The 14681-nt window shown below is 35.3% G+C and overlaps 6 protein-coding genes across 6 annotated transcripts; 4 read left to right on the plus strand and 2 right to left on the minus strand.

The window, feature by feature from the left end:
• Positions 1-66: 66 nt before the first annotated feature.
• Positions 67-2919, plus strand: AC631_01923 (uncharacterized protein; the record flags this gene model as incomplete). The annotated part of the gene is made up of 1 exon (XM_015610753.1): positions 67-2919. One exon carries the CDS (start codon positions 67-69, stop codon positions 2917-2919), a length of 2853 nt encoding a protein of 950 aa, XP_015468375.1.
• A 247-nt stretch (positions 2920-3166) lies between these two features.
• AC631_01924 (uncharacterized protein) lies at positions 3167-3955 on the minus strand (the record flags this gene model as incomplete). Its single annotated transcript, XM_015610754.1, has 1 exon — positions 3167-3955. One exon carries the CDS (start codon positions 3953-3955, stop codon positions 3167-3169), a length of 789 nt encoding a protein of 262 aa, XP_015468376.1.
• Positions 3956-4331: 376 nt separating this feature from the next.
• On the minus strand, positions 4332-5594 carry SFP1 (zinc-coordinating transcription factor; the record flags this gene model as incomplete). Its single annotated transcript, XM_015610755.1, has 1 exon — positions 4332-5594. The coding sequence occupies one exon, from the start codon at positions 5592-5594 to the stop codon at positions 4332-4334; it is 1263 nt and encodes a 420-aa protein (XP_015468377.1).
• A 1523-nt stretch (positions 5595-7117) lies between these two features.
• AC631_01926 (uncharacterized protein) lies at positions 7118-8602 on the plus strand (the record flags this gene model as incomplete). Its single annotated transcript, XM_015610756.1, has 1 exon — positions 7118-8602. One exon carries the CDS (start codon positions 7118-7120, stop codon positions 8600-8602), a length of 1485 nt encoding a protein of 494 aa, XP_015468378.1.
• Positions 8603-8998: 396 nt separating this feature from the next.
• FCY2 (Fcy2p) lies at positions 8999-10528 on the plus strand (the record flags this gene model as incomplete). Its single annotated transcript, XM_015610757.1, has 1 exon — positions 8999-10528. One exon carries the CDS (start codon positions 8999-9001, stop codon positions 10526-10528), a length of 1530 nt encoding a protein of 509 aa, XP_015468379.1.
• Positions 10529-11467: 939 nt separating this feature from the next.
• Positions 11468-14656, plus strand: AC631_01928 (uncharacterized protein; the record flags this gene model as incomplete). Its single annotated transcript, XM_015610758.1, has 1 exon — positions 11468-14656. The coding sequence occupies one exon, from the start codon at positions 11468-11470 to the stop codon at positions 14654-14656; it is 3189 nt and encodes a 1062-aa protein (XP_015468380.1).
• Between the last annotated feature and the right edge of the window lie 25 nt (positions 14657-14681).

Below are 14681 nucleotides of genomic sequence, written 5' to 3' on the forward strand. Positions count from 1 at the left end.
ACAGCGGAGACAATAAACTCGACACCAACACCACCGCAAACACCTCCTATAAATAATGCCCCAAGTATGAATAGTTCGTCGGCTAATAAGCCAGCTACCTCTGGTGGAGTATCCGACGATGATAAATTAATAAAGTCCTTATTGAAACAATTCAAGAAGCTAGAAATAGAATTGGCGAAATTCAACTCAAAAACAAATGGCACAACAAAAGCTAATATCCTAAGAGCTACTGTGTTGCCATTTTTACGGACGCTATGTGATTTGGATGAAAGCTTCCCTGTGAATTCTAAGGTCTACAAAAGTTTACTCAATATATGTACATCCGTTTTACTCAAGTGGTGGACCTATTTATTGAGTAGCCTTGTGCCCAAGGCTAATCAGCAGTCGATGGTTTCGAGTACGGATAGAAATGCTTATTTAGAATGCATCTCTCGAATCTTATCCAGAAAAGATTGGACGTATGTTGATAAAGAAACACATGGAAAATACGAAGCTTTATTAATCCAGACATTAGATTATTGCATCAATAAATTGCAAAGTATGAAGATAGTTCCTATTGCTATTTCTGCGTTCGTTGGGAAAGTTTTTGCGTACTCGTTTTTCAACATTCCAAACATTAGCAATGCTTTACTATTCTTATTGAATGTCAAGCAATATGTATTGGAATCAAACCTATCTTATTTTAACGATTTAACTATCAATGACACACTTATAGACATGTTGTATGGTCTATTTCCACCTACGACTCATTACTTAATCGATTTTAAAGGATTGCCAAATTTAAATGAAAAGCAGAAATTGTTTATTAATTCAATAACACCTCCAACGCATCCGGTGAAAGGTATACAAGATCCAAATGGACCATGGGTTAGGAGATGGTGTAATAGCGATAGTGATGTATTCAATTCTTTTTTCAGGCATTATATTACAATTTTGCAAAATTATTTAGCTCCAATTCCTAATATTGACCAGTCAATATTATTCCATTGTCCGGGGTTCAATGTAATTATCAGTCATATCTGTCAAATATTCCAGGTTTCAATAACGAGAATTTCAAACAATAATATGAACAAAATGAATAATACTCCACCTAATGCATTTGCGGTTCAACAACAAGCTGCACGTCAACACGCATCCCAGTTTCCTCAACAGAATAAAGTAAATTCCACTCCTCCACCGCTTATTAATGTAAGCAAGCAGAATGATATTTATTACAATTCTATTTTGAAGGTTTTCAAGACAATTAGAGATATCAAATTTTCAAAAATCGAGTTTAGCACAAGTATAATCAGTTTTATGGATAACTTGTTTATTTCAATTGCCAAAGATACCAGCATTTACGATCATACAAAAAATGGATTACTACTTAATGTCGTTTATGAGTTTATTAACCACGTCTCAGGAGAAGTGAATTGGGAATTCTGGCTAGGATGCGTTTACATGATGTTGAATAATACAGACCATATTCAAATAGTTTTGAAAAATCTTGCCTTTTTGTTCAATGTCTGGGGTACAATTCCTGAACGCCTTTCGGTCTCAGCAGGTAAGGACATTCATTTAGCGTGGCTTGTTGATTTAAACGAAAGTTTCAAGTTGAATTTCATCAATTGGCTTATATCGAATGAGATATGGGAAAGGTTTTTTGTTCATTGGAACCCGATGGTTAGATCATTCTATTTAAGATTGATTATATGGAGAGTTATAGGGGTAAACAATTTCGAATCTTCGATTTCCTATCAGACGACCAAAAGGGTTGAAGATAAATTGCAACAATCGTATGCAAGATTATCAGAATTTAATAATCAAAATATTGCAACTAATTTGAACTTCAAAGCTGATAACCCTTTGGTTAACAGAAAATTTGGAATACAACCAATAAATACCAATGAAGAGTTCATACTAGTCAATGATCAAGATGTTTCGTCTAGTTTAACTAAGCCTAGTGAGATTCGGAAAACACACCCCTTCGAAATATTTGATGAAGCGATATATAGCTGTTCCTCATTACCTGGTTCGCCAAAAATTGATTCCAGATCGATTCAAGAAGGCATGAAGGAATCCAGAAATAATTCACTAGTTAACTCGCTTGGCAAATTTTTCAAGATATTATCGGTCGAAGAGAAGGCCGGTAATGAACGCATCGACAATAACCTTTTAAAGAGTCAAAGAAATTCAGTTTCTCTTACTTCGTTATCAACTACGTTTTCTCTTAAATCAAGGTCATCTAGTCCAAGTATAATGTCTTTCAAGTCAACTCCTACATCTTTCACTGAGGCTTCAACCAATTCATCGTCATCAAAATCTGATTCTGATTCGTCCAGTATCCAAACTGATTCAACTGAATTATCAGAATTAGTTATTCCAAAGCCACCAGAATTATATAAAGTTCCTCCAGAAATTATAAGGCCCGCTTATAAATTTGGTATTATTATCGATCATGATTCCATGAATGAGAAATATATGGTTGTGAATAATCACAACAAGAAGTTTGTTGAAAGGTCAAAGAAGAGCAATAATTTGCCATTGCTTCCTAAAATTCCATGTATCTCGATCTTTATTAATTCAGATCCTTACGATAAATTTTATATCACTAATGAAAATTTGTTAGTTAATGACCCATCCAACGGGGATACGAATAATGAAATTGATTTATTTAATAAAATAGCTAATAATAAGATCAAATGGTTGAATTTAGGCAAAAGTTTAAACGAATGGAATTTAATTAGTGAAGAGTTTGAAACATACTTGATAAAAAAGATTAAAACTGACCAGTTTAATTTTATTAGTAATTTAAATGGGAATGAGAACGGGAAAAATAGTATAGATGAAGAAATTAGTGAACAAGACTATTTAAAAAGAATCACTCCTTTTCTACCAGTTGATGGGTCAAACGAGTCTAAAATATTAAATGCTGGTTAATATAAACATTATGTATAAATTTTTATATACTGTTAACTTTTTATGCAATGAATGGATTGTTCCAATGACAACTGTCTGCTAAACCTGGTCAAAGAAACAGGTTTATATGAAGATTAATCTTGCTTCAGTTCCACATGCAATGTCATATTTTTTTTAACAAGAGCAACAAATTCAGCCCTGCAAATTATTGATATTAATGTACATTAGTGAATTAGAGTTTAGAAATCGTAATTCTTATAAAATTCAATTATTCCCTTTTTCTTAACTCTTCTTTTCCACCAGTGGATTTCAAGAGTACTATCATACTGCTAGCCAAGCAAACAAATGAACTTGGTATCCAAAAGATTAATACTCCAATGAATAATGACGTGAAATAATAGTTAAGCATATAGTAGCGCATTCCATCCCATTGTATTGCTAACTCTAGGAAACTATTACTATTGTCAACAATTAAGCGCTTATCGAGATGTACTAATGCATTTCTTGTATTGTCGCCTTCAGATATTAATTGAAGTAACAGTTCTCCCGTAATGATTGTCAAAGGGGATTTAATATTTATCAATTTGTCGATATTAGTCAATAGTGGGGGGACCCAAAATCTCAACCTATAGGGAACAAACCAGTTATTCTCATTATATATGTATCTTGTATCACAATTCAACAAGAAGGAGTTATTCGATACTGACTTATCTCCAATAACAAATGCTGAATTGATGTTATAGATATCGTCATAGTTTTTTCGGTTACAAACAATGTTCAAACTCAAACTAATTTCATACTTAATTGCTGGATCTTCTTTTAATACTTCGTTTATATTATTCAAGTAAAATAAACTTTTCATTCCCACTTCTTTAGATGAAAAAGGATCGAACTTTAAAGGAATTCTTGTTATTGGTTTAGGAATCAACACCTTGTAGAAATTCAAATACGCAATAATTGAAATAGGCAAAAGAACACCAAAAATGGATATTAATAATGTAAGTATATATAACCATTGTCTGGTTATGGCCAACGGTATAGTGAAGGTAAGCTTCATCAGATATTTTAATTGTTTACGATAACAAGCAAGCTCTTAATTTTGACTTATCGTCTGAAATAATTCGCAATTTTATTTAGTTGTGAAGAATCAGTAAATTGATAAGCAATGGCAAGATAGACTATCATATTTTGTAGAATGATTCATCATGCATTCATGAATCTGAACTTAAACTAGAGTATGATCGTATTATATGACAACTTTTCATTCACTAAATATAAAAAAGAAACTATATACTTGAAATGTCTCTGAAAAAAAAAATATTACAATTAAGATAAAATATCCAAATCAATGAAGGAAAATAATTTGCGAGACAAAAATAAACTAAGGCAGTATACATATGGAACACACGAACAATAAATAAATGCAAATGCAACTAATGAGTAGTATGGCCTCTATGATACTTCAAACCATTCAAATTCTTATAACGTTTACCGCAAACTTCACATCTATACGGCTTATCTTTTTCCATTCCGGCACCATCTAAGTATGGGGTATTCGATTCCGGATCAATGATGGAAATTGTTCCATCAGGATTTTCTTTAAGAGTTTGATTCTGGTGGCCATGCAAACGATGATATTTTAACCCATTTTGATTCTTGTATGTCTTCTCACAACCTATTACCGGACATTTATAAGGCTTATATTCATTGTTTTCCATTACGTACAAATGACGTGCTGGATCGTCAATGTACATTGCATCGTCTTCATCTGGACGAGGAGTTCCAGAATCTGATTGTGCAGGAATATTCTGGAACTGGGGTGGTGATTGATGATGTGCTTGGTGTATTTGTTGGGTTTGTTGTGTTGGAGACTGATGCTGGTGTTGTTGTTGATGATGTTGCTGTTGCTGCTGTATTTGATGTTGGTTAGTCGGTATTGGATTATTTTGAGGAATAGTGTTATTTAATGATGCTTGACTAATTGTTTGCTGGTGGATATTGAATTGGTTATTTGGAATATTTAAATTAGGATGATTGTTATGAGCGTTATGGTGATGGTTATTCAAAAATACATCAGTAGTGGAAACCGTTTCCATGATATTATGAACATTGTTTCTGTTTCGATTTCTGGTCGAGTTTAATATGTGTTGATCTTGCGGAGGAGAAGGACTGATATGGGCTTCTTCATAGTGCCGCAACAAGTCATGTAATGTAGGTAAGAGTTGCCCACAACACAGATAGTCCTTGCAATAATCAGCCTCTAAGTCCGGCAAGTAAGACGTCTGAATTGGTGGCGACATGGAAATGCTAGGATTCTGTTGGTGGCGGACCGAGCCCCTTCTGGGGTTAATCAAATGATGCTGTATATGTGGCTGTAAATGGCTGTTGGCATAAGCGTTGGTATTCGCATTGTTGTTACCATTACCCACCATCATAACTTCATCTTTCAACCAGGACCCGATCGTAACCGATCCCCATGAAACACCTCCCATCCCCTGCGAATGCGCAATTGATTCTCGTCTAAACCGAGAATTATTGAATATCGATGACTGTCTTTGGTAGCTAATGTCAATCGGTTGAGGGATATTCAAATGTTCGTTCGTGCTTATGCCCGAAGCCCCCAGCGGTGGTATATTGATCGCTGACGACGACTGGCCTCCCGAATTATTATTATCAAAGATTTTGGTATTAAACATCTATAAATTCTGTGGCAATAAAGTATCTCTTGTGGAATTTCTGTGAATAATGCTAATATAATATTCTATCAACTAATCTATTGAATTTCTTCTCGCTAGACCTCGCAGTACTTAAAATAAGTTACTATACTGCAATGTTCACCCTTATTAGATATCTATACTACCTTCACACCGTAGAATTCAGTATAATAACTAGATATTGTCCTAAACTAAATATATTTGGAATGGAATCGATTATTAATTTTATATATTGTACAAGACACGACCTTTCTTGAACCCGGCATATAATGGCAATAATGGCAAAAACCCGGAAGCGTTCAATAATAATGAACTTACAAGTACTACTGGTATGCTCTGGTGGCGCCGGCGAGTTGTTATCGGGTGGAGACACAGTCTTGATGGCAACATGCCTAACGCCTACGTTTTGTATGTGAAGCAATACGGGATTTAGAAAATACCTCGCAATGGGAATGGAAATTACGTAATTTAACATAGACGGCTTATGCAATTGCGAGTAGTAAACGGTCTTCTGGTACACCTACAGCCTTACACCCATAGGAAAGAGAGGAATGGACTGGGAGGATGGGCGCAGAATTGCTGGATATATAGAGGAGTAATATAGTCCGCACTTTAAAGGGGAATACGTAGCAATTATTACGATTGCGATAACTGATGCATGTAGTGGACAATAGTGGGTTATTGTCGGAGTAGATAGAATAAATAGACCTGAGGCCAGAATCGAGGAGGCAGCAAGGGCTAGATGAGGTGGGGCACTTGGAGGTTATCTAGTCCGTTTGAAGAGGTAGCATGAGTAGAGGCAGAGGATTTGTAAGTGTAGTAAAGCGAACAAGTGCTTCAGTTACGATTTGATTGGTCCATGAAACCAAATCTAATAGTACGCTAAAGTGCGGATGATGCTACAATTTAAGGTTCATGTAGCGTACAATGTACATGTACTGATGGATCTTGTTGTACATATAGATAGAGTTGAGGCGTAGGACGACCATATGTGCTAGACTCAACAATTAATAACGTAAAGGTATAGCATGCAGCTGAGGTGCTCGGATCTTAAGGGGTAGGGTCTACTAATGACACAGGATTTCGGATTTTCAGTAGTGAAGGTTATTTCCGATAGTAATGGCATGTGAAGGGATCTGGCAAATTATAGTACGTTTACAATATAGTCCTAGGGATTCGGAATGAAGATTCCAAAACCACTCAGCTATTTTAGCGCCAAATAGCAACTCAGACCGTGGTTATTATATGAAGCCTATAAAGGAATGAATACAAGCTCTAGGTAAACATGTTAGTGAAATATTTCACGCGACAAAGCGCAATTTGGTATGCAATTTTATTGGATACCAATCCATTAACACGCCCGAAGGGTATATTCCTAGTGCGATTACGGTTTAGATCCGATCAGATAATTTTTACCCGAGCTGATATATATACTGAAATTTTTACGAGAGTCATATATTGAAGCCCAAAGCATAAACAACTCATATTATACTACATCTTCCAAAATGATTGATAAATTACCCATAGAGCTTATAAATATAATAGCCAAGTCGCTAAATCAATTTGATTTGGTGAATTTGTCTAGCACGAATAAGTCTTTGCATCAAATTCTAATTCCTAAATTGTATAAATCAATAACCGTGGATTCTTCGAAAACCCACCTTCAATTTGAACTATCATCTAGCACTACTACTATTAAATCCTTGCATTCTTTGAAATTATTTTTGAATAAACTTACTACAAATCCTCAATATGGTGACTTTATAAGATATTTTGCATTAAAAAACGAAATTCCTGATATACCTGAAATAATATTAAATGAATACTTAAAAAAAATATTTCCCATCTTGACAAATCTTAACACTTTGAACTGGTTTATTGTTGACACGTATCTTTCGTTTGAAATATTGAAATACTTGCCTTTAGGAAAGCTCTGCAACCTCGGAGGAAATTTTAAAAATTTCGAAGTAGTGAAAACTTTGATCCGACATCCACTCTTGGACTTAAAAATATTGGAGATTTCTGGGTTTAACATCGCTTCAAATTTGTCAAAAATAGACTTATTGAAGTTTCCAAATTTGCAAGAATTGACTATTCTGAAAAATTCTTGTGGTAAGCCAAAGAGTGTTACTAATTTAATTGAGATTGATTCAATCGATGAAAACTACTTGTCAACTATTTTTTTTCATGTGCAAAACCTTAATTTATCTTCACTTACATTAAAGGACTTTTGCATAACTTCTACAAATGCAAATGATTTAATCAAGGCGATTAATCTTCCCAAATTAAAGAAACTTGCAATAATTAACTGTACTGAAAATATGTTTGAGAACGATTCTTTCATTAGGAGAAACCCTCCTGCTACACTTTTTCTTGATATACTAAGATCTCACTTATCAGATTTAGAGAGTCTAGTGATAGATTTCCTGAATGAGCTCGCAGACAATAGTAGCATATTGCGTTTGCTTAATATGATGTGTTTGAAGGAACTTGATATACTCATAACATGTAAAAATGGAGAAAGCCTAAAGGAAGATTTGGCTGCAATAATGAATAGTCTAACAAACCATCCTTTGAAAGAATTAAAATTAGATTTCTTTATACCTAATACCAATTGCAAAAAAATCACTTTCCCAATAACGACATTATCTAATCTTTCAAAATTAAATCAGCTACAAGTACTTAAAGCTCCTATCGAACATCGCCACATTAATAACTTATTCCCAATAATATCTGAATTAGGTGAACTAATGATACTCCATTTAGTTGTCAACACACAAAAAATGGCCACAAATTGTTTGATTGATCAAAATTATTTTAATTTTGCAGTTCCCGGCTTAAGTCATTTACAAGAAAATCTATCTTCACAATTTTACGAATACTGCAAACGCTTCAAGTTTTGCAATCAAAATTTAGAATATTTGATATTTGAAACCTCAAAAAAGCTAATGTTTGAATGCCGAAATAGAATAGAATTAATAGATATGTAAAATTGAAAATTTTATATGAATAATGTGCGTACACTCAAAATATATGAAAATAACTAACTAAAAAAAGAGATAAAACAAGGAATGCCTACGAATACCTTATAAGCCTGTATCAGGATCAGATCCCCTATAACCAATAGTATTTAGTTCTGTATTTTTTGACGGGGAATAGTTGAATAATGGTACGGCTCCAATTATGTCAAAATTTCATTGATAAGCATAGAAAGGAATAAATCGGAAAATATTCTCAATAAGGAAATTCATGACACCGCATTGACGCAAATGAAATAAAAGTTTACGGCAACCTGAACCCACCTCAATAAAAGGCATGGTCTTCTCTATTACTTAAATGTAATCGCATCCGGCCGTAATAAACACTTGAGAAATACTGTGAACGTCATGCCTCAGATTGAAGAAAAAACGTTGATTAAATCTGAAAAAGTAGTGGAATTAAATAATGATTTAGAAGCTGGGAGTGATAACGACATTTTTAATGAAGACCAACCAAAAGCAACAAACTTCTTAGACAAAATAGGGTTAAGGTATGGTGCAGAAGTCAGGGGAATAGAAAGAGTTTCTAATGAATCAAGACAGAAGACGTCATTTTTATTACCGTTGACAATGTTCATGTCACCAAATTTAGCGATAAGTGCAATTAGTACAGGCGCATTGGGCCCCACTGTTTACCAGTTGGATTTCTGGACATGCGTGCTAGTTATAATTTTTTGGTCTATTATTGGCGCTTTGCCGGTGGGTTTATTTGCAATATTTGGAGCCAAATTCGGGTTGAGGCAACAAATTTTATCAAGGTACTTCACAGGTGGGTATGTCGCAAGAATATTTAGCTTCTTCAACTTATTGAGTTGTATTGGTTGGAATGCTGTGAATTGTATCAGTTCTGCTACGTTGCTTGGATCGCTAGGAGTTCCTCCTGCAGTAGGATGTGTGATAATTGCTGGAAGTACTTGTGTTATTGCATTTTTTGGTTATAAAACCGTCCATCTTTATGAAAGATACTCATGGATCCCTAATATGGTTATTTATTTAGTTGTTATTGCAAGACTAACGATCTCCCATAACTTTAGTTTTGGAAGCATGAGTGCGGGCAAGGTCGAAGCAGGGAATGTGCTAAGTTTTACATCATTGATATTCGGATTTGCAGCCGGATGGGCGCCATCTGCTGCCGACTACTTTGTATACATGCCCCACGATACTTCTTCGTGGAAAATATTCTTTTGTATGATGATTGGGTTATCAGTCCCATGCATTTTTTCTTGTATTTTGGGTGCAGCATGTGCCATGGGCATCGCATCGGATCCAGCTTGGGCTGCTGGATGGGATAAAGATTCTATTGGAGGATTGCTTTACGAAATATTGGTTATTGATAGCTTACACGGATTTGGGAAATTCTGCTGTGTCATTTTAGCATTATCTACAATCGCAAATAATCTCCCTGGTTCTTACTCTCTAGCACTTTCGGCTCAAGCTATTTGGTCCAAGTTTGCCAAGTTTCCAAGACTAGGTTGGTGTCTTATTGGAAACTTTGTGTCGTTGGCATTTGCTATTCCTGCGTACTATGTATTTGAAGCTGCCATGTCTAATTTCTTATCGATTATTAGTTATAACGTTTCTATTTATCTTGGGATTGCATTGACAGAGCATTTTGTTTACAGAAGGGGCTTTTCAGGTTATGATGTTTCCGATTTCAACGACCATTCTACCGTGCCAATTGGTATTGCAGGTGCCGTTGCCTTCGCATGCGGCATTGTTTCAACTGTGCTAGCGATGAACCAGACTTGGTACCAAGGAGTAATTTCTCAAAAATTCGGTGAGGCCGGAGGAGATATATCATTCGAACTTAATATTGCATTTACATTCATTTCCTATAACATGATCCGTCCTTTTGAAAAAAAGTATTTTGGTCGCTAATATGCTCGTATGCTTCGATCGAAGATCATCCCACATGATGTCATAATTTGACGAGTCAGACTATTCAATTCCTATAGGTTCCGAATAGTTTAGCATCCCCTCTCTCATTGGCATAATTCGTCGAAAGTGATTTGCAGCTAATTTTGGTGGTTAGTTGTGGTTTATCTAATAGGAATTAAGCGAATTTTTCAGGCGGACATTATTCTCACCAGATGGGTTGGATTGCTTGCATGAAACCCACATCAATTTTTTCTTATACACCCGGTCAATATTTTGGTTAAATATCTTCAATTCACTAAAGGCCCACTATACTAGTTACATTTCCAGGTTATATTGTGACTTTGAACTATAGCAAAAATTATGTATATATATATGCACGTAAATTATTTTCTGGAGAACTTCGAATTTTGTTGAGCCATATCTAAGACTAATTTTACTTTGATCTCTATTCTATATAAATATTCTATATATCTGATTTGTTAGGCATGTAACAATATCATTTGCATCTTGGCCGAAGGTAAAAATTTCCTTCCTTGAACAGTTGCAAAATATTGCAGACAATTATCTGGGGCAGTATGCCCCGACATGCTTAACTTTACTTCGACTCTGACAACATTAATATTTAAATATACCCATTTGTAGAGAATATAAGTTATTATTATACAAGATATGCATAAGAAAGCCACACGGAACATTATAATTGTTCTGCAAGCGGATAAAATGATTGGTCTTAGTTATTTTTATAGGAGCAAGGATGAAATTTGGCGCACATTTACGGAAAAACGAGAATTGAACAGCGAAGACAATGCGCTACTTAAATGGGGTCAATTCTATGAAGAAATAATACAGAAAAACTGAAAAGCATATTTTCTTAATCAAAATCTTCTAGTTAGTTTTAAATAGATTAAGAGAATATAATACAGCAAAGTTAGTTAAAAGATGACGGACGAATCGACCAAACATGAATTAACTAGTGAGGAAATTAGATTACAGGAGAATAAGAAGAGGACTAAATATTGGAAGCATTGGGGACCATATTTAGGGGAAAGACAATGGGCAACAGTTAGGGAAGACTACTCCCACGATGGTGATGCTTGGTCTGATTTTCCATTTGAACATTCAAGATCCAGAACTTATCGTTGGGGTGAAGATGGATTAGCCGGGGTTGCGGATACCCATCAATTGATCTGTTTATCTATGTCATTGTGGAATGAACAAGATGATATCTTAAAAGAAAAGGCATTTGGAGTTACCAATTCACAGGGAAATCATGGTGAAGATGTTAAGGAATTATATTACTATCTTGATAATACCCCTTCGCATTCGTACATGAAATACTTGTACAAGTATCCTCAAAGCAAATTTCCTTACAAAAAATTGATCGAGGAAAATGGTAAGAGATCTAGGGAAGAAAAAGAATATGAAATTACAGATACTGGTATCTTTGACGATAACAAATACTTTGATGTCGTTTTTGAAATGGGTAAGAGCGATGATGACCCTGAAGAGTTATTGTTCCGTATTACTGCTTACAATAGAAGTGATCAGCCGGCTCCATTGCATATTATGCCTCATGTATTGTTGAGAAATACATGGTCTTGGGGTACTGAAGAATCGAAAAAATTGAAGCCAAACTTAAGTGCTAAAGGAGATTGCACCATTGAAGTTGATCATGCTAAATTTGGTAAACGTAGTGTGGTATTTGCACCTGCTCCAGGTAATACCGAAAATTCCCCTGATGTTGAGCCAACTTTGTTGTTTACTGAGAATGAGACCAACACCAAGCGTTTATATGATCAAGAGAACAAAGTTAAGTATGTTAAGGATGCTTTCCATGATTTAATTATCCATGATGAAAAAGAAGCCGTTAATCCCGAAAGATCAGGTACCAAAGCATGTGCTTGGTTTTCGTTTAACGAAAATGGAGGTGTTCCAGCGGGAGATTATGTTACTATCCGTTATAAGTTATCTAAACAAGGTGGTGAGATTGATGAATTAGAATTTGATCAAACTCTTGCAAGACGTCAAGATGAGGCTGACGCATTTTATTGGAAGGTATCTCCATTGCCAATAAGTGATGATTTAAGACAAGTCCAAAGACAAGCATTTGCTGGTTTGTTATGGACTAAGCAATTCTACTATTTTGTTCACAATTATTGGTCTAGAGGTGATCCTAATACTCCAAAACCACCAACAAACAGGGCAAATGGTAGAAATAAGGATTGGAAGCATTTATTTATTGATGACATTTTGTCCTTGCCTGACAAATGGGAATATCCATTCTTTGCTGCTTGGGATACTGCTTTTCACTGTGTTCCGTTAGCAATGATTGATCCAGAATTTGCCAAGAAGCAACTTGATTTATTAACCAGAGAGTGGTATATGCATCCAAATGGTCAAGTTCCTGCTTATGAGTGGAACTTCTCTGATGTTAACCCTCCGGTCCATGCATGGTCAACTTATAGGATTTTCAAAATCGAGAAAAAGATGTATGGGACTGAAGATTTGGACTTTTTGGAAGTAGTCTTCCAAAAGTTGTTGCTTAATTTCACTTGGTGGGTGAACAGAAAAGACTCCGATGGAAATAATGTTTTCGCTGGCGGTTTCTTAGGTTTGGATAACATTGGTATTTTCAATAGGTCTGAGCCTTTGCCAACTGGTGGTAACTTAGAGCAAGCTGATTCAACTGGTTGGATGGCTTTCTTTTCATTACAGATGTTGAACATTGCTTTAGAATTAGCTAAGACGAGACCTGTTTATGAAAACATTGCCTCAAAGTTTTTTGAACATTTCTTATTGATTGCTGATGCTATGACTTACAGAGGTGCAGCAAAAGGTGAATCAGAAGCTACTGAAAGGTCGTTATGGGATGATACCGATAAGTTTTATTATGATGCTATTAGTTATGGTAATCACTCTCAATCATTACCTGTAAGATCTTTGGTTGGTTTGATTCCATTGTATGCTTCTTTGACATTAGAGCCAGAATTGTTGGACAAATTTCCATCATTCAGAAAAAGATTAGACTGGTTCATTGAAAATAGGAAGTCAGTTGCCGAAAGAAACATCGCATCCATGGAGTATCGTGGTGTAGGTGAGAGATTATTGTTATCTTTAGTTGATAAGGATAGATTGGTTTCGATTTTGGAAAGAATGTTGGACGAAGATGAATTTTTATCGCCATATGGTATTAGATCCTTATCTAAATATCACGAAAACAATCCATTTGAAATGGATGTTAATGGCGAAAAGTATGTGGTCAAATATTTGCCAGGTGAATCTGATTCAGGAATGTTTGGAGGTAATTCAAACTGGAGAGGGCCAATTTGGTTCCCAGTTAACTTCTTGCTTGTTGAGGCCTTGCAAAGATTTTATTTATACTACGGTACTGATTTGAAGGTTGAATGTCCGAAAGGATCTGGGGAATATTTGAATTTGGCTCAATGTGCCCAAGAAATTCAACATCGTTTGATGCATTTGTTTATTCCTGATGAGAATGAAAATAAGGCTTGTAACGGTGGAAATGATTTGTTGAACAAAGATCCATTATTCAAAGATTATTTCCCATTCTATGAATATTTTGATGGTGATACTGGTAGAGGATTAGGTGCTAGTCATCAATGTGGATGGACAGCTTTGGTTGCAAAATGGATCCACGATAATGGTGCTTCATGTAGATTACCTAAGACTCCTAGAACACCAAGAACCCCACGGTCTTCTGTTTTCTTGAGTAATAGCGAGAACACCAACAAGACTTCCAGCGAAGACTCTTTGAATGATATTGAACAATACCGTCCTAAAGCAGGCCCATTCCCAGGAAAATTAATGAGGAGACGTTCAAGTAAATCTTTACTTAATATGACCATTAATTCTTTAGATTTGGACGATGAAGAGGAAGAAAACCAGGCTAAGATGAATATGATGAAGAATATTCCGTTGACTAGTTCAAATGCTAATCCGGATCATATCAAGGAACAGGTAGCAGAATTGGCCCCAACATTATCAAGAGGATCTGCCAATGAATCAGAGACCAACGAAAACTTCTTAGGCCAGATCAAGGCTGCGTTTAAAAAGTATAAGTTGAACGATGACGAAGTCTCTGGCGATGAATTTGAGACCAGAAACTAATTGTATTTTCTCAAATAACTTGTTA

This window comes from Debaryomyces fabryi, assembly GCF_001447935.2.
Source record: "Debaryomyces fabryi strain CBS 789 chromosome Unknown contig00030, whole genome shotgun sequence".
In the NCBI taxonomy this organism is placed as follows: Eukaryota; Fungi; Ascomycota; class Pichiomycetes; order Serinales; family Debaryomycetaceae; genus Debaryomyces; species Debaryomyces fabryi.